The sequence below is a fragment of the Malurus melanocephalus genome, unplaced genomic scaffold, assembly GCF_030028575.1.
Source record: "Malurus melanocephalus ecotype Western Australia unplaced genomic scaffold, MMel_1.1 scaffold_350, whole genome shotgun sequence".
Lineage (NCBI taxonomy): Eukaryota > Metazoa > Chordata > Aves > Passeriformes > Maluridae > Malurus > Malurus melanocephalus.
This window is the reverse complement of record NW_026623582.1, coordinates 604,872-624,214: the sequence shown is the minus strand read 5'-3', so window position 1 is coordinate 624,214 and position 19,343 is coordinate 604,872. Positions and strand designations below refer to the sequence as shown.

Here is a 19,343-nt window from a genome sequence, read left to right as displayed (position 1 = left end):
AACCTTGTTTCCTTGTTTTCATGAAGAAAACCTGTTCCTGCCTGTACTTTGGTGTTAAGCTCAATGTGGCTTTCATTGTAGAATGCTTATAGAGCCACAGGCCTCTGTGAGACTTCTTCCAATAATCCTTGATGAAAGATTCAAAAAGCGTTGTACTTATTCATAATTTATCAGATTATAATTATCTTTAAAAATTACTTTAGCAAGAAACCTTATATGTTCTGGCAGTATTTGAAATATTAAGATATGAAAAATATGAAAAATATGAAAAATTAGGATAGAAAAATATGAATGAAATATGAAATTTCACCAATATGAAAAATTAAGGGTTTCTTAGTGTATTATTTTCCCACTTTTTCTGTTGTCTGTGGAGATGGGGTATGTACACCTGATACTGTTCAAACTGCACAGTTTTACAGACACTTGATATTTGTATTAACTACTAAGATTTTAGCCTAAGCTTTTGATAATTATTTAATACAATATTTAATTATATACATCTATTAAAAAAAAACATACAGAATTCAATAGCAATTGAACAGGAACACATTTTAAGTAAGAGTGAGAGTGGCAGTAAAAGACTGCTAAATATAAATATAATGTAATTACAATTAAAGGTATCACTCTACTAATAACTAGCTATAGTTTCACAACCAGAATCTGACAGCCACCGTAAAAAAAAAAAAAGCACACCTTTAATAAAAACAACGCCCACCATATAGAGTTTTAAAAAAACAATCTTTGGATGTTTTATTCTTACGAAAAAATATTGCTCTTATGGGAAGTATATTCKGAAGGCATTTACTTAATGTTTATATTTTTAATATAATAAAGAACAGAGAATTGTATTTAGAAAAGAAGGTGTATGCCAGTGAGAAGCTCTGATTTGAAAGAGTTAATGAAACTTACTGKCTGATTCTTCTCTTGAGCACTTTACTGGAAGCTGCTGAAGTTAAATCAATAAATACATAAATAAACAGTCTTTCTTAACCAAGAAATTCACAGCAAATTATATTATGGTGAGTCTCTACTCCATTGCTTTACAGATATTAATGAGTGTAACGAGGACCCCAACATCTGCCTCTTTGGGTCTTGTACAAACACGCCAGGAGGTTTCCAGTGCATCTGTCCCACAGGTTTTGTGCTGTCTGATAATGGGAGGAGATGCTTTGGTAAGTTCATTAATAAGGAATGCAGTAACTCATTCTAAAAAATAACAGATAYTTTACAGAAATCCCTTCCAGTTTATATCTTTATGAGGATTGCAAAGCACTTTCAGAAAAGCATGAAAAATACAGATCTTAAATTTTGTTTTGGGGCAGACAGTCATCATCTAACCAGGGAAGAGGTGCTGGCTCCACATAACTGCATTTTCTGCTTTTAGATACTCGTCAGAGCTTCTGTTTCACCAACTTTGAGAATGGGAAGTGCTCGGTGCCAAAGGCTTTCAACACCACAAAGGCCAAGTGTTGCTGCAGTAAAATGCCAGGAGAAGGATGGGGTGATCCTTGTGAGCTCTGTCCAAAGGAAGAAGAAGGTACAYATCAAGATTTAAAATTTGTAGGTGGGGGAAGAGGAAGAGCACATTGGTGCTGTACCTTTTGGTCACTGGAAAGAGAGATCTTTGTGGCATTTGCTCATAGTGGCTTTCCATAGAATGATTTTTCAAGTCAGCAAGAGGAATAAAATTAAATTGAAGAAACCACAGACAAAGTGAACTACTGACTTATGGTTTTGCTCTGTAGAAACCTAAACTAGTAACCTTTCTGGRTTGCTTTAACAATCTGTCACGGTTCTCTCTCTCACTTGTTCTATTTTTTAAAGAAAATATGTCTCTACAGTTGCCTTTCAGGACCTGTGCCCATATGGTCATGGAACTATTCCTGGAATTGATGACACACGTGAAGGTGGGTATATTCTGATAATAAAATGTAAATATTAGTACTTGAAACTATACTTSGGTGTTACAGTATGTGACAGCTTACTCCTCACAGCTCCTGTTGACTGGAGGCTGACCTGTGAAATGTGTCAAAGGAACATTTTGGAGGTTACATGGCTTGAGACAAACAGAATAGGGTGCTTAGGCTTTTTTAATTTTTTTTTTTAAGACTTGAAATGCATCAGCTAARTTGTTCCTAATATCTTCCTGGTTTCTAGATGTCAATGAATGCCTTGAAAGCCCAGGAATTTGCTCCAATGGTCACTGCATCAATACTGATGGATCATTCCGCTGCGAGTGCCCCATGGGATACAACTTGGATTTCACAGGAGTGCATTGCATAGGTGTGTGCAAGTTATAGGAGCTGGAACTTGAATGTGCAACACAAATTGATGTGTTCCGGTTCTCTTCACCCTGCATTTGCTCATTTTGTACAGATACTGATGAATGTTCCATTGGCAACCCCTGTGGAAACGGAACGTGCTCTAATGTGGTCGGCAGCTTTGAGTGCAGCTGTCATGAAGGATTTGAGCCAGGCCCAATGATGAATTGTGAAGGTAACCTGTCCTCTTTATTCTTTTTCATCCTTTGGTTTTTGTCCTGTCCTCAGTATTCAAATTACTTTATTAGCCATCTTTTTCATACTGTAATAACTCAGAAGAAAATAAAGTTTCTGTACTTCAAAATTTATTATTGGAAAATAAATCTGAATTGATTTAARCAGAACTTTCAGTTTATCACATGACTTCTACCGTGCATTTTGGATCATTCTCACCAGTTTTGTATTTTATGAATCATAATTGTTTGCTTTCTGAAGCTGACATTTCTCATCACACAAAAGTACACTAAAAACGCACATACAATAAAAAACTGAAATAGGACTGTCCTAAATTGTCATTCTAAGCTCAGGTAGTTCTATATATACTATGCCATTATTTTAAGCAGAGTATTGCTTAATTTGCTGTAGTTACTTAAAAGATAACCATCTGAATTATTACGTGTCCGATCATTTTAGCTGATAAGAGGAGTGTAGGTGTAATAAAACCTTCTCTGTGCATGTTTTAAAACTTTAGTAGAGAATGTTTCTCTCTTCTCAGATATCAATGAGTGTGCTCAGAACCCCTTGCTGTGTGCTTTCCGTTGTATCAACACTTACGGTTTCTATGAGTGCACSTGCCCAGTGGGATATGAACTGAGGGAGGACCAAAAGATGTGCAAAGGTAACAGCTGATGTATAAACTCCTCCCCACTTCCATAATCCGAATATTTCTGTGCATCTTACATTCATCCTCTCAGTGGAATGTAGCAGACAGCCCAGCAGCTGATGATTTGCTATTTTGGAACTCAGAAAAAAGCAGTGTTTAGTGTTTTTGTCATCAAGTGTAACCCTTGATGGGGACTGCAAAGCCAAGAATGCCACAATGGTGGCRTTCATCTTTAATGTGACAAGATGATACAGCTCACAAAGATTAGGATGGTCATAGATTTTGGACTTTTCCTTCAGTGCTTTTACTAAGGAAAGGCTTTACRTCCTTTCTCTTGAAGTTGGCTTTAGGAACTGAAGCTCCTGAGGAAGTTCAAGCACAAAATATATGTATTCTTTTTTCCCAGATCTAGATGAGTGTGCTGAAAGTCTCCATGACTGTGAATCAAGAGGCATGATTTGCAAAAATCTGATTGGTACCTTCATGTGCATTTGTCCTCCTGGGATGACCCAGAGACCTGATGGAGAAGGATGCACAGGTAAAGCTTGGGAAGGATGAAAGCATCTCATGAAATATATGCAAGCAAACGGATTTAAAATAATTTGTATATGTATATATTAAATCAGAAAATAACAATTCATAAAGGACACTTAACATACYTGATGATATTCAGCATCTTAATTTTTTTTTGTTTCAATATAGCTCTAAATGACTAATAAGGATTTCAGAAGAAAAACTCCATTGCTCTACAAGAATATCCAAAAGTTTTTCAGATAGTTGTTATATCTAAAAAATTAATTTGCCAAACAAATATGGCCTGAGTTTATCGGTAGGAAGCAAGATTATCATAAATAAAAATTTATATTTCCTTTAGCATTAATACAAATAATATGTCATTTCTTTGAAGAATTAACACTCTAGGATTCTGAAACTACCTGTGAATGCCATAAAGGGCAACAGATATGGAAACTGCCACAGTTCAAAACAATTGCCCACTAGAACTAAACAAACACGTTTTCTCCATCATTTACTCAGTTAGTTGAGGGGAAGACCATAGCTATATTTTAGCAAACTGTATTTTCTTCTGGTATATAGATAAAACCACAAGACTATTTCATAGTTCTCTGGGGGGCAAAAAAATTAAACACACATCTTAGTGTTCTAAATGGAAATATTTTACAGCAATGTTCCTTAAGCAGGAGAATGACTACTCCCCTTTAGAGATCATAATGATTTTTTTTTCAGGGAAAATAATCTCTATTAAACAAGATTTTTTTTTTTTTTTTCAAATGTATTCAGAGGTTCTTAATGACTACAAAGTGAAGATTTGTCTCTCAGATTATCCATGTATTCCAAATATTTCTTGCCAGGTAAATGTTGTGACTGAAACTTGCTCTCCTGCAAGCATTTTCTGCTTCTTCCTGTGAAGCATTTAAGCTTTCATCCTTGGACAAAGTACAGAAGGAATGGAATAGGACTACATTCRTAGAAAAGTCCTTTCCAGGCCTAATCAGTTGTTAATTTTTCCAGGTCTTACAAATATTTTTCAAATAYTATATGGAATATCTAATGTGTTCTAGAAAGGCTGGCATATTTTCTTGTTMTTATTATTAATACGAATGTATTTTATTTTTATTCTTATTATTGTTGCCATTCATATGTATATATTTGTTTTTATATTAATACTACATTTTTTGTAAAGATGAGAACGAGTGCCGCTCCAAGCCAGGTGTCTGTGAAAATGGTCGTTGTGTGAATGTTATCGGGAGCTACAGATGTGAATGCAACGAAGGATTCCTGTCAAGTCCATCAGGAATTGAGTGTCTCGGTAAATGTCTTTTTTGTTCACATTTCATCTCACATTACAGTGTAAATGCAGAGAGAAAATTTGGCTTCTGAATAGGTAAGAACTCTCATATCTACAGAAATTAAATAATTTTGCTCCTTAATGAAACAGTTATAAAATACTAAATTCAGGCAGTGATTATGAATATAAAATACTAAGATTTTACCAGAAAATTGCAAGATCCTTTTTTTTGAGGCAGGCCTGTATTTTCTTTTCAAAGCATTTATATTTGTCATTTGCATCGTAAAATTCATCATGCAGTTTCTTGGAGTCAAAAAGAACTGCAGAAATTTATTTTTTCTTGACCAATGTTCAAGTGTACATCTAGCACCGAAGGGGTGTATTTATTGGTATTCTTGCATAAAAAAATAAGTGAATATTTTCTTATGTCAGTAAAAGCAGCTCCCTGTAAATTGTCATCAGGAGTGAGCTGACTTCATGGCAAAGCAATAACATTAAAGTGCAGAGTATTTCATACRGATTGGAACCAGATGGGAAGAGAATACAGACTGCAGTAGTCTGTTAGCCCCAGCCAGTTATTAATTCCAAGGAAATACCCTTTTCGGAAGTCATTACTGCTTTCCTATATTTAATATGTAATTTTCTTATTTTTTTTTGTTCTTTGCTGCTCTTCCTTTCAGATTCCCTGGGTTAGAAATTACAGTGAAAAATTAATCTGAAACACAGGATTTCTTCAGAATTATAGCACAAACATTAAGCCACAGATTACACTGTTTTAAATACATGGTGCAAACCTTTATACTCTCCTCACATTAAAATTAATTGCACATCTCAAATTGGGGACAAAGCATTTATGTGTTCTTCATGTGATAATGTCCCTAAAAATCTGCTCAATATTCCTCTCAGAAGAGAAATCTGCAGTATTGCAAATTACTGCAGCAAATACTGTGTTTCACAGAACTACTCTTGCAATGAGGAGTTTATTTGATGTAAATAGTTAAGTTACCAGTCAGACAAATTAAGTCTTTCCTAAAGCCAAATTTTGCTTTTTGCCTAATTCTTGTAAGAAATRTAGAGATTCTTCTCCTCGTACTTGTAAAAGAGGTCAGCTGAGCACTGATACATCAACAGATTCTGAGGRTCCAGAAGGATTTTAACTAATAAAATCTACCACTATAACAGTACTGAGTTGCAGATACACTTTTATGTTAAAATGATCTTTTTATTAAACTACATCAGGATAGTAAAAGATGATCAGACATGTTAATTTAGCCAGTAAAACAAACAACACAAACTTGTAACCCCACTCCAAATAAAYCTTTCAAATGCAAACACAGGCAGCTGAAGTGGAAGCTCAGTTTTGCCCACAACCTGTTTTAYCTCGAAGGGCACAACTTTCCTACAAGCAAAACTCTTACCCAACTCATGCAGGTACTGAACAGTAGGGACCTCTTGAATATATTTGGAATGGTAACTATTACYAGAACATACAACAATTCTGAAAGGCTAAATCAAGGTGGACTTTGTGATATCTAATAATTGTTTTTTTGTGCTTGCATATATTGACTGAGAGACAGAATAACACACCGGATGCTTAATGGAGCAAGTGCTCATCTCCTCTGTTTCCACCTGTCTCCTTCCTCCTGACAGATAATCGCCGAGGGTTTTGCTTTGCTGAAGTTCTGCAGACCATGTGTCAGATGGCTTCRAGCAGCCAGAATCTTGTCACCAGGTCCGAGTGCTGCTGTGACGGAGGCCGGGGCTGGGGGAACCAGTGCAGGCTCTGCCCCCTTCCTGGAACCACCCAGTACAAGAAACTCTGTCCACATGGGTCAGGCTACACCACAGACGGAAGAGGTATTGCAGGGAAGAAAAAAGGCAGAGAAGGAGAAAAGAATATGCTCACATACTTAAGAAAATGCAGAATTCTCTTTGAAGTTCCTTTGGAGAATTTCCTGTTAAACAACAGTTTGATTTTTCAAATAATGCTGAGAGACCAGAAATTAAAAACACGTTTGACAGTCGGCTGCAAACAGAACAGCTGTCCACAACTTTCAGGATTGGCATCTAGTTAGAGGTACCAAACAATAAATAAAAGCTATAAATGATCCCAAAGCTTTTGTATTGCTGAAAAGTTGCACACATGACAAAGGCAACAACCATTTCATTTAACAATTTCACAATGCTTTCCAGGTATATTTCCACACAGGAATCAGAAGCTAATGTATATTTTTGAACAGTGGTGAAAATTTTTGAGAGGGCAATGGTCATAAGAAAATTCATTTCTTTGCCGTTTGTATTTTGAGTAAGYAAAACTGGAATCCGAGTACCGAGTGAAACAGCAGGAAGGCGTTGATGCAGAGAACAGTAATAAAATTGGAAGGATGTTCGACTTTGGATTCAGATCCATTTTTAAAGAGGGAGAGGGGGAAAGTTCCTGTCAGAAGCAGGATGATAAGGAAATCTGCAAAAATGGAAGAGAAGAAAAAAATCAAATTTAAAACTGGGACATGTTATATTTAATATTTTCTGTGCAGATATTGATGAATGTACGGTCTTGCCAAACCTGTGCAGGAATGGGCAGTGCATTAACACGATGGGCTCTTTCCGGTGCTTTTGCAAAGCTGGCTACACCACTGACATAACTGGCACATCTTGTAATGGTAAGATTCAGTCAATTAATCATAATTTATTATTTTCAATTGTTACTTAGTACCAACCTTTGTTAGCCTTGTAGCAAAACATTTTTTTTTCTCTTTTTCTCTTTTATGTCATGTCTTATATTTCTTTTCCTAATATGCACTTCTGTTTGCATATTTCCTTTGGGGAGATTGAAAAGCAAGCACTGCTGACAATATTCCTGAAGTAGAATGATCACTGAAGGTTATTGAAGCTGGATAGCAGTTTAAGGCACAAATCAGCTCATTACTTCGTGATTACATTTTTCTCACTTTTTTTTTTGGTTAACAGATACAAGCAGATCATAATATACCAAAAATAAATACTTGTTGCTTAGATGAAAATACCAATGCCACTGTCCCTCTAGTATATTTCTCTTTCAAGACAGACAGATTGTCATGGTTTTGACAACTCCATGTAAACTCCATGGCAGGACATTCATAGAGAAAGGAACCCTGAACAAATGTGAATCAGGGGCTTTTTTCTACAATCGTTTTTATCTTAAATGTGATGCTGTTTAGCAAACATCCTTTTGTCAAAGAGAGTAGGACAAAAGAGAACTTAGTATTTTCTCTTGTTAGATCTTGATGAGTGCTCCCAGTCTCCCAGACCATGCAATTTTATCTGCAAGAACTCAGAAGGGAGCTATCAGTGTTCATGTCCCCGGGGCTATATCCTTCAGGAAGATGGGAAGACATGTAAAGGTAAAGAAAGTTACAGACAGTAACTTTTAATTTGGCTGAAACTTGACTTAAAAGGAATTGGTTTTGAAGTGTGGTATTTTTATCAAATTAGACTAAATGTGCCTCTTTGTTGACCTTTTTAAAACAACATCTATTGCATTCAGATCTTGATGAATGCCAAACCAAACAACACAATTGTCAGTTCCTCTGCGTCAACACCCTTGGAGGCTTCACATGCAAATGTCCACCTGGTTTTACACAACATCACACAGCTTGTATTGGTAAGAAAAACATGAGTTTTCTTTCATTAGTTTTTCCTTAAGAACAGCATTCTCAATTCWTGTGTTACCTCTTGTGCTCTTTATAAAGAGCAGTAGTGTCAAGAGGCCAGAAAACAGATTTTGAAAATTAGCAATTATAGCTTAAGAAAAACATCAATCTTTTCAATCTGTCCACTSTTTCTGTTTTCTTGGCTAGTAAAGAGTTATACATAGTTCACACATGTTATTATTTTCTAAATGTAACCACATGGAGACAAAAGGGTGAATTATTAAAATCTCATTTGAAATGTAGTTAACCAAAACCAGACTGCATTTTCTGTTTTAATAGATACAGATGTCTTTAGATCTTAAGCATATGTATAAATCTTACCAACTGAAACTGTTTTAGTTCAGCTAACACAGAAAGGCAGTGCTTTTCCAATATCAGCAATTACATGCCAATTCTTCTATACTCATATCATAACTGAATTACAGCTTGCACTTCCAGTTTATTAAGTAGTTATACCTCCAGGTCATCTGGCATTTAAAAATAAAAAACTGCAAAAGAAAATGTTGCACCTCTGTGGATTTCATCCTATTAAGAAATGTTATATGAACATGTCTAAAATCATGCCAGAAGGTAAAGAGCCTTCTCTCTGCTCTGTGTTTTGAAGATAACAATGAATGTGGTTCTCATCCATCACTTTGTGGATCAAAAGGAATTTGCCAAAACACTCCTGGAAGTTTCACCTGTGAATGTCAAAGGGGATTTTCTCTGGATTCTACTGGATTAAACTGTGAAGGTAACTAGGAACAGTCAAATTTATTTATGAAGCAAATCCTTACTTCAGGTTTTTATTGAATCATTTGTTGTCAAAGGCAGATAAAACAGATGACCAACCACAGTAAAATTACAAAAAGAAATTGAAAGGTATTAGGATAATTTTAAACATAACATAAGCATATGCAAAAAYGCACTGCCTTGGGTAATTTTCACAGAAATTAGAATAAAAAGGTTACTGTCTAGTTGAACTCTTGAACTTGTTTTCAGGCTGCCACTTCAACTTCACATAGGTTTATGTAGCTCGAAGTCTAGTGATTTGGGTTTTTTTTTCCTTTTTTTGTCTTCATGTCAAAACAGAATCTCTCTACAATTTTCATTTCAGCTAATTGCAATTGTCTGTCTGAGGGTATCTAAGATTAAAGTCAAAATTCTATACTTTATTCTCCTATGACAGAGTTACACACTCAGGAGGCCAGTTCACTACATTCAGAAAGATAATTATTACAGTTAAAATGCAGGTTATATTTATCTTTCTCTGTTGTCTCAAGAAGAAGTCTCAGTCAGGAAATCTCTATTTGAAGCCTCCAGACTTCTCAGTGGGCCTCAGGTACTGAGCAAAGAAGGAAATAAAATGTGATAGAAGGCCACCTGGCTGCTGAGAATTACAAATGCAGGGACATACATGAAGAAATCTATGACATCTCAAAATATAAGCTACTCTGATACAGTGTTGAAAACAGRAATTCACATTTAGAGCCTGTTTCTAGAATAACAGTGCAGAACATATGTAGCTTGAAGTTTTACTAAGATTTATCTCCTATCAGTTCACTTTGTTCTCGTAAAATATATACGTCCTTGTGTGTCTAAAAGACAAAGGAATTTTTTTTTTTAATTTTTTTTATAGAATTGCATACTGTGCCTGAAAAATCAGGTTGCTTACAACTTACTTATTTCCTGTAGTGGAAAATATTTAAAATGTCTGAGCTTTTACATTTTGGAGGGTGGGGGGTGTTGCAATTTTCTCCTTTATTAGCACCYGTCATCAGAGATTTTCTAGGTGGCTCTTTATTTCCAGTTGCAGAGCCATCCAAATTTGACATTCAAGCACTACAATTAATTTCTGTAAACTGAAACCTTAGCCCTATGTAGTTGGTTTAAAACTGAAATTTAAAAAATCATTCAAATGCTAAGAATTATACCAAGCAACAGCATGTGGGATTACTGGGAAGAGTGTTATTCTCCAAATCTGAGTAATGTAATGGCTCAAGAGCTCAAATCAGATTATTAATAGAAAGCACTGAACATTAATTGATTTTTAGGCATTTTAAAGAACAATCTGAATGGTCTCTCTATTATACAACAGTACTCCCCTGTCATAAATCACAGATTCAAAAAATGRTTTGAAGTGGAAGGGACTTTAAAGCTCACCTCATTAGGGCAGGGACACCTTCCAGTGTCCCAGGCTGCTCCCAGTGTCCAGCCTGGYCTTGGACACTGCCAGGCATCCAGGGGCAGCCGCAGCYTCTCCGGGCACCCTGTGCCAGGGCCTCCCCACCCTCCCAGGGAACAATTCCTTCCCAGTATCTGGGTTAAATCTACCCTTTTTCAGTATAAAGCCATTCCYCCTTGTCCCATCATTRCWTGCCCTTSTTACAAGTCCYTCTCCAGTTCTCCTGTAKYCCCTTCAGGCACTGGAAGGGTCTCTAARGTCTCCCTGAAATMTTCAGTTCTCAAAGCTRAGCARTTCCARCTCTCTCAGCCTGTCTTTATAGAAGAGCTGCTCCATCCCTCTGACCATCCTGGAGCCTCCTCTGGCCTGGCTCCAGCAGCTCCAGGTCCCTCCTGCGCTGGCCCCAGGGCTGGGGCAGCTCTGCAGGTGGGGTCTCACCTGAGTGGGGCAGAGGGGCAGAATCCCCCCTCCCCTGCTGCCCACATGTAGCTCAGCCCAGGACACATTTGTTTTTTTGGGCTGCCAGAGCACATGGCTGGATGATAATAAAACTTCTGATGCACCAGTGTTTGGCAGTGGGTGTAATCCTGTTGTTTGTCATGTTCTGCTTCTCTCCTGAACAAATAGATGTGAATGAATGTGATGGAAACCACAGGTGCCAGCATGGATGTCAGAACATCCTGGGTGGATACAGATGTGGATGCCCACAGGGATTTATTCAGCACTACCAGTGGAATCAGTGTGTTGGTAAGGAAACAAACTGCATAAAATGCATTTAAACAGCAAAGGTGTCCAAGTGTTTACAGTGACAATGCCAGGCAAGGGCTAGAATGAACTGAACAAAGGGTATGCAAACACAAATCTTCTTTATCTCTCTGCCCCTCCTTCCATACACTTACTATTCCCAGCATAAATCAATGACGGGAGGTAACAAGAAAATACACTGACCTTTTGAAATTCTGTTACAAGTAGTTTTCCTAGTGTGGCCTAAATTCTGACCCCTTCTTGGAAAAATCCCCATCACGGAATGTCCGTTTAATTCCTGAAGGCATCAATGTGAATTGTTCTGTTGGGGAAAAAAAAACCATTAAAAATCATACTTTTCATTAAACAGAATTACTGTCATTAACAATTTAAGAAYACTACAGAATAGCATCTGAATCAAATGGTGAGAAAAAAAAAATCAACAAAACCATTAAGGRTTTCCTACTTCSAAAATACAGTCTTAAGGCCAACATYAGTTCTTTGTGCAGGGAATGGGACAAATTAAGAAACTTGGGAGTTCTGTTAAAGATTTACCTTATTCAATCACTTTGAATTTACCTCCATCACTTATTTTCTGCGGTTCATGAACTATGCTATACCACATACAAAATTCAGTGTGGGATTTTTTTTAAATAAAAACCAGTACACACAGAAAAAATGCCATCCTGTACTGTTTGCAAAGACCAATACAACATATTTATCTCTTAAGGTTTGTTTTCATGGTTTCTGTCAATGATACCATAATCAGAGAATGATTGTGAGCACTGCCATGCATGTCATGTGGGCTGATTCTACTATCCTGATTCCAGCCATAAGAATTAGTTTATTCTACCCATTTTAACACTGAGTTGCACACCAGGCAGTTTTTCTGAAGTCCCAACCACTATCATCACTCCTGACTTAATACTGCTCTTCAGCAAAGAATGCAAAGGACTGGGGTGAGAGTGGGAGAACACAAAACAAATAACTGCCACAAAACCCCAAATCAGCTCAGTTTTTTAATTACAGTCCTCAAATGAATCCCTCTGCAAGTGACTGTAGACAAGAACAGCAAAGCATTCACTAATGGTCTTGGCGAGGAAAACACCTACAGGGAAAGTACCTTGGTTGGAGGAATAAAATAACCATCATACCAACTATGAAAACACAACTTTCCATACTACAACCTGCTCTTTTTATTGCCTGAAACGAAATCAAGTCACACTGATTATTAAAGTGTCATTTTCTCTATATCTTCATGCACACAGTTGAAGATGATACTCCTTTCCTCTGGTTTCTGAGTTTGTTTTTTTGGGGGGAGATGATTTTTGTTTGTTGGTTGGTCTTTTGTTTTGGTTTTTTTGTGGTTTTTGTTTGTTTGGGGTTAGTTTTGGAGTTTTTTGGGTGGGTTTTTTGTTTCTTTTTTTTGGTTGTTTTTGGTTTGGAGGTGAGTTTTTTGTTTTGTTTCTTTGGTTTTGGGTGTTGGTTTGGGGTTTTTTTTTGTTTTTTTGGGGTTTTTTGTGGTTTTTTTTTGTTTGTTTTTGATTTTATTTTTTGGTTTTTGGTTTTTGTTGTTTAGATTGGCTTTCCCTTATCAGACCCAGCAGGTTTTACTACAGATAGTACAAACTTCTCACCATGGATGGGTTCCCAGGAACACTCCCGTGGTTAGAGTAAGCCTAGAATTACAGATTATTTCTCCTGYGTATGGTCGGGTGGTACATTCCCATCTATACCACCAGGTGGTAGAGAATCCCTAAGCAAAACTGGAAACAGGCATTGAAGGAAGGATGAAAACTGAGTGTATATAAGATTAAYAGTAACAGTATCATAAAATATCTTCTTAGCCCAGCTGCATGAGTTTAGGACTTTGACCAATGCACTGTTTCTTCAGAAACCAAATCTGTGGGATGATGATGTCAAGGATGTAGCAGAGTCCTAGGACTTGGCAGATGTTCTGATTTGTTAGCTGCATCATTTGTTAGCTGACCTGTTGTCTCTCAGACTAGAAAACACCAGTATTTGTTTGCTTACCAGATGAAAATGAATGCTCCAATCCTCACACGTGTGGCTCYGCTTCTTGCTACAACACCCTGGGAAGTTACAGGTGTGTCTGCCCATCCGGGTTTTCCTATGACCAGTTCTCCAGTGCCTGCCACGATGTCAATGAGTGCTCTTCTGCCAAGAACCCYTGCAATTATGGTTGTTCCAACACTGAAGGTGGTTATCTCTGTGGCTGCCCTCCTGGCTATTACAGAGTTGGACAAGGGTGAGTTTCTCCATGCAGTCATTCACCAAAGATGGGTTCAGAAAAGCTGGGCTGGGGAGCCAAGGTGCAAATGAAGGACAAGCTGCTAAGTCCTGTCYAGTTTTCCACACAATATCCAGAAACTAGATAAAAATAAACGCCTGTATATCCAACGTGGCATTCATTTTAAATGTAGCATTTAAACAACATTAAACAAGTTCTACTTTCTCCCCCAGTATCAGCATACAAACTCCTCCCCCTGCCCAGTGAGGACTTGTGATGCATAAGGATAGGTACCATCTGTACTGAGATAATTAAGGGTCTGAAGTATCACTGATCAATCCAGAACAATAAACACGAATTAACTTTATTCTGGTACAAAATAGTGAATAAATTCTGTAGTTCCCAAAGTTCAGGACTGGCTGGCTTTATTGAGTGTCTTTGTAGAACTTACAAAAAAAAATTAGATAAGGCTGTTAGACTTCAGGCAGTGTTTGTATTTCCCTCAATAACCCACTCCAGTGTGAAGGAAATCAATGCACAGCCTTCCTGCTGAGCAAAGGGCAAGGAAGGGGATAGAGACGGTGTGTACAGATGACACACACTCTGCTTACCAGGACAGCTCATAAAACCGCAGGGAGTAACTAAAACACGTGTTTTCATTAAACAGACACTGTGTCTCAGGGCTGGGATTTAACAAAGGCCAGTACCTGCCACTGGATGGAGATGCTGATGAGGAGAACGCTTTGTCCCCTGAAGCATGTTATGAGTGCAAAATCAATGGCTACTCCAAGAAAGACAGCAGGAAGAAGAGAAGTGCTAACACTGTAGGTACCGGGGTAAAAAAATACTATAATGTTCTTCAAGGTATTTTCAGAGATATGATACCATGRATAAATGGAGGGAATCTTTAAATAGGCCATGTTCAATGGTGAAAACCTTTTTTTTTTACCTTGCCTCACTTAGGTGCTGATGGCAGTAATAATTGACAATAAGAAACACATCAACAGGTGTGAAAGGATCAAGTTTTTTAAAGCTTGCAAAGATTCCTTTGTAGTATGAGATACTGTMCACTTCCTCAGAGTACAGTCAGGGAAATAATTCTCCTATAATTGCAGAGATCTAGGAAACTACTGATGTCTTCAGTATGTTCTGCTGCCAGGAGGAGGTTGGACAGCATTTATGRTCTGGGACAGCTAAACAGATCCTGCAGAAAATCATTTTAGTCTTGGTGTCTGTTCCATGGTTGCTCACAATGGTGGGAGATTGCTGGAGGCTGATAGACKGGTGGCTGACGGAAGTCCAGTATTTGCAGGATTGCTGAAGGTTTTAGAGAATTACACTTCAGAATTATTTATTTTCTTAATGCATTTTGTGGGTTTACAAGGGTAAGTTACAGGAACTGGTATCTAGTTTGCAATTGTTACTTCTTGCTATTACACTTTAATAACATCAACCTTGTCAATTTCTAGTGCTTTCTAGGCAGTAACATCCATGACCTATATGGAAAAATAAATGTTTTTTATCACTATTGTTATGTGTGGGGTTCAAAGAATTTAAAACACAGCATTACTTGCTTGTGTCAAAAAAATTTTATTTTCACCATACTATTTTAATTGTATTACATACTGCTGGTATACATCTGTATGGATGTAGTTGGAATTTTCAGAGGTTTCAGGGATTCCCATAGTGTTGYGAAATGTATTTCTGTATTGGGAGGATGGTCATAAGAATGTAAGAGCTGTGCCTCTTGTATGGTCTTTACTGCAGTAGTAAACACAGGTCTCTCCCTGCAGTGTTGCTTTCCTCCCTCCTCCTTTCCAGGCTGCAGTGCTACCTGASAAATGCTCATTAGGCCTTGGCCTTGAAAATTAAATCTGGCTTTTTGCTGATACCCTCGCTAATGATATTTTAAGCAATCTCCAACATTTGTTTGTAAYACTCCTCATCATGGCCTCTTTGGAAGCATGAAGTTAAAGTGGTTCTCAAAATAACCTGAAGTCAGAGCCTCCTGCTCATCAGCCTTTTCAGGCGCGTGTAAGAAGCCTTTAGGATTTACAGGGTGTGTTGCATGGAATCAAGGCAGAAACTGTTCATTATCCCCGTTATTGCCCTGTCCCGCTCTAAACGCTGTTTCCTCCTGCAGATGGAGCGGCGGAGCTGGGGCAGCGTGGGCACGGAGAGCCCGCTGACGGTGAGGGTGAACATGTCCCGCCTGCAGAGCGGAGAGCCCATCCTGCAGCTGCTGCCGGCGCTCCAGGCGCTGCGGCGGCGCGAGCGCTACGTCATCTCCCGGGGCAACGGGGGCGGGGCCTTCCAGCTGCGCGCGCGGGGCGGCGCGAGCGCGCTGCGGGCCGTGAGGGGCCGGGCCGGGCGCGGGGCCCACGGGCTGGAGATCCGCAGCGTTCCGCGGCACCGGCACAACGACCTCCGAGCSGAGCTGGGCCGGGCCCTCCGGGTAAGGCTCTGGGTGCACCTCTATTAATGGCCGTGTTCCAGAGGGAATGGGCGCATTCCGGCTCTTCAGCCGCTTGTGTTGTATCTACACGCCCGGGAGTATCTGCTTTTTTCAAAGTGCGTCTCCTTTGGAAAAGTGTGTTTTGGGGGAGGAAGGCAGAGGGGCAAGAGCCCTTCCTTTCCGTCCTGCCAAGACTGCAGAATCACCCTTTTTAGGGGGGGTGACTTAAACCCTGCCACTGCCAAAACTTCTACTACAARGGCAAATCATGGTTACTGTATCTTTTATATAGCCTCGATTTAAAGTATATTAAAAAACTAAAGGTCCAGAAGACATCATATGGCACTAAATGGCACAAAAATGTGAGCTATTTTTTTTTTTCCTATTAGCAGTCTGTAACACTTCGGGTATTTTGCTATAGTTCCTAATGAAAAAAATTATAGAAGTTTATTTATTTTTAATGCAGTAATATATGGAGAAAATAACAAATTATGTAAACAAAAAGGGAAACTTGATTGTTTTTCTTTACTTTATAAATTTGAGCTATAACATTTTAGAGGTACTTAATTAAGAAACAAAGAAGTAGATTTGAAAGATACTTTCTTTTCTACTTACACCAGTCATCCAAATAGTATATAAGTAATTCTGAAATATATCAGAGCTGAAAGATCACTGTGGTAGGATATTCTAAAGTGCTCTTATGTATGAGTTTTAAAAAAGAAGGGAAAAAAGTCATAGAGAACAAGTATCACAATATCAAGTCTGCAGAGATCATATTTCAYAGCAGTTCACTGGGATTGTGCTCTGAATCAACCACAGTAAAGTGGAAGAGACAACCCCTGTAGCAAAATACCTTGATTGTTTTTTGATCCCATTAGAATTACAGAACTAAACCATGCTCTCCTTCCCTCAGTGACCTCCAAGAGCCACACAAGCAACCCCACCTCATGCTCAGAAAAGGTGCTACACAAACTGGCATTAATTCCTGCAGGCAGCTGAAGGAAATGTCTTTTTCAAGGGAATGTTTCACTCTCCTAGGTGCTGGCTCAAAAACAGGGTGTGCTTACTAAACCCTGAGAGCTGTGTCAGGACTGCCATACCTGCAAACTTAATTATTGCAGCACTGGCGAGGAAAATCATGTATTTGAAGTGCATTTGTTAGAAATCTCATTAATGCTGTAGTTATACAYGCATCATTTTATCATAGCTTATTCTGTAAGGAAGATGATTGTACAATGACTTGAGTTTTAGTTTAGTGAATTTTTGTTTTTCTTTTTAAATTTTGTACTGTCATGTGTTAAGTGTCTGTCTCAGTGGTGCTTTCTGTGACAGCTGGTGCCTGTAACTGGCCATGCAACAGAATCTCACATGTGAAAATGGCCAGAGCTCATCCAGGATTGTTCCAGTTGCATATACGTGCTGACCAAAGACTATACCAAGTTAAACTCAGTGATTTTTCTTCTCTCTTSTTGAGTTTGGGGATTTTGAAAAAAAATGTTGTAGGAAAAAATGTTTTCTCTTGAACGTTTGTATCAGTAAGACAACACTTCTTGCAATAAAGCTTATTTTGGGTTAGTTTTTGTCCTTTTATTCTATTTAGAATTAAACTGGTGATTGATTTTAAGTAATAGCCAACACTGGCTGTGGTCTGGAACCGCATTTATTTGACTTTACTTTCAGATCTGGTGGTGCAAGTTTCTTTAGGATTCAAAGCTGCTTCTGGGAAAAACTACTGACATCTACAGAAATAAAAAGATCTTTAGGAGTCTGATAAATACATACAGGACAGCACGGCGTTTAAAGCTTTTCAGGTGTCATCAGTGACTTAGAAGAAGGCTAGTTTTTGTAGCCTTTAAGAAACTATCATCAGGTAACACCTGCATTAACTAATCACACAGTATGTACAAAGTACAAGAAATGCCTTATCCTTCTCTAGAAAGGCAGCATTGTCACCCATATTAAGTTGTTAAAGACAGTTATGCACAATCCCAGATAGAAGTTAAGCCCAGCTTCAAATCCATATGAAAAAATGTCTTGAATTAAAAGAAATCCAAGACAGAACCACATCCTTGCAATCCAGTGTGTCACAGTATGTATTTGTACACCCATTTATCCAAACTCTACATTTTAACAGTCCCTAGTCTTTTAATGAAAAATATTTAATGAGGAAGCTGACTACACATGCACAGGTAAGACTAGTGTTCCAGGAAKCTGCAAAACCCCCAAGCGTGTTGCTTACAGTAAAATGAAAATTGTCTTGTGTAAGAGTTGACAGTATCRATCTCTGGGCAGCCTGAAGCAAGGTTTTATTGACTTACGGTAACACTTAAGGTAGGCCTGGACAGCAGAGACTTCATCACATGATGCTATCAAAGTCTCGTCCCACTTTTTAATTCTCTTKAACACTCAACAGAAGATTGTGTATGGTGGTTTCTCCCACGAGTCGGGGAATGTCCCTCAGGGTCACTTCTCAAGGCTGAGTGAGAGATTTGCCCATGGTTTTTGGTACAGGTGAAWATCGTCAATCTCTACTTAACAGTTTAATATCTAGTTTTAATATCATGGCTTCAGACTCTTATAAAAAAATAAAAGTGCCCCTATATAATAGTTGTGTTGTCCCTGAGAAGTGGGATCTTCCACCCAATGTGCAAAGCCAGTAGACACAGAAAGTCTAGGTATTTGATTTATTTGATTTAGTTGTGGACAGAAAGGGGTGCTGGGTGCTAAATCTACAAAGCTAGAACTCCAAAGGCGAAAACCCCAGGTACATTTATAGCCTTCTATTTAGCCAGTATTATATTTGTTTCTTACCTACGTCACTTAATGTGTTATGCTGTGTACAGACAGAATTTTGATTAAGGTGTTTTTGTCTAATCATAATTTTTAAAAATAATTTATGTAATTCATATAAATATGCCTGGCTTGCCATCTTTAATCCCAAAGGACAAAGTAGTATAAAAGGCTCAGTGAGGCCCATACAATCCTTTAGACATAAACTGTTGGCATGACTAGCCAGAGGCAGTCAGTGTTCTAGAAAGGATTATGGGATTATTATATGGGATTTTATTGTACTGACTCGGAATCAC

At 38.1% G+C, this 19,343-nt stretch overlaps 1 protein-coding gene across 2 annotated transcripts in view; it reads left to right on the top strand.

Annotated features, from left to right (window-relative positions):
- The window catches only part of FBN2 (fibrillin 2), a 117,455-nt gene that overhangs the window by 96,482 nt on the left and 1,630 nt on the right, over positions 1-19,343 (top strand). Inside the window, exons 49-65 of one of the 2 annotated variants that reach the window (XM_057378242.1) lie at positions 1,047-1,172; positions 1,385-1,537; positions 1,842-1,907; positions 2,158-2,283; positions 2,377-2,496; positions 3,037-3,159; positions 3,551-3,682; positions 4,847-4,972; positions 6,602-6,808; positions 7,489-7,614; positions 8,212-8,334; positions 8,478-8,594; positions 9,248-9,376; positions 11,435-11,554; positions 13,589-13,820; positions 14,470-14,626; positions 15,946-16,257. In XM_057378242.1, the coding sequence (XP_057234225.1) occupies positions 1,047-1,172; positions 1,385-1,537; positions 1,842-1,907; positions 2,158-2,283; positions 2,377-2,496; positions 3,037-3,159; positions 3,551-3,682; positions 4,847-4,972; positions 6,602-6,808; positions 7,489-7,614; positions 8,212-8,334; positions 8,478-8,594; positions 9,248-9,376; positions 11,435-11,554; positions 13,589-13,820; positions 14,470-14,626; positions 15,946-16,257 (2,495 nt within the window). Of the gene's footprint in view, positions 1-1,046; positions 1,173-1,384; positions 1,538-1,841; positions 1,908-2,157; positions 2,284-2,376; positions 2,497-3,036; positions 3,160-3,550; positions 3,683-4,846; positions 4,973-6,601; positions 6,809-7,488; positions 7,615-8,211; positions 8,335-8,477; positions 8,595-9,247; positions 9,377-11,434; positions 11,555-13,588; positions 13,821-14,469; positions 14,627-15,945; positions 18,486-19,343 lie in introns of those variants that run through there. The other variant, XM_057378241.1, reaches the window with a different exon arrangement.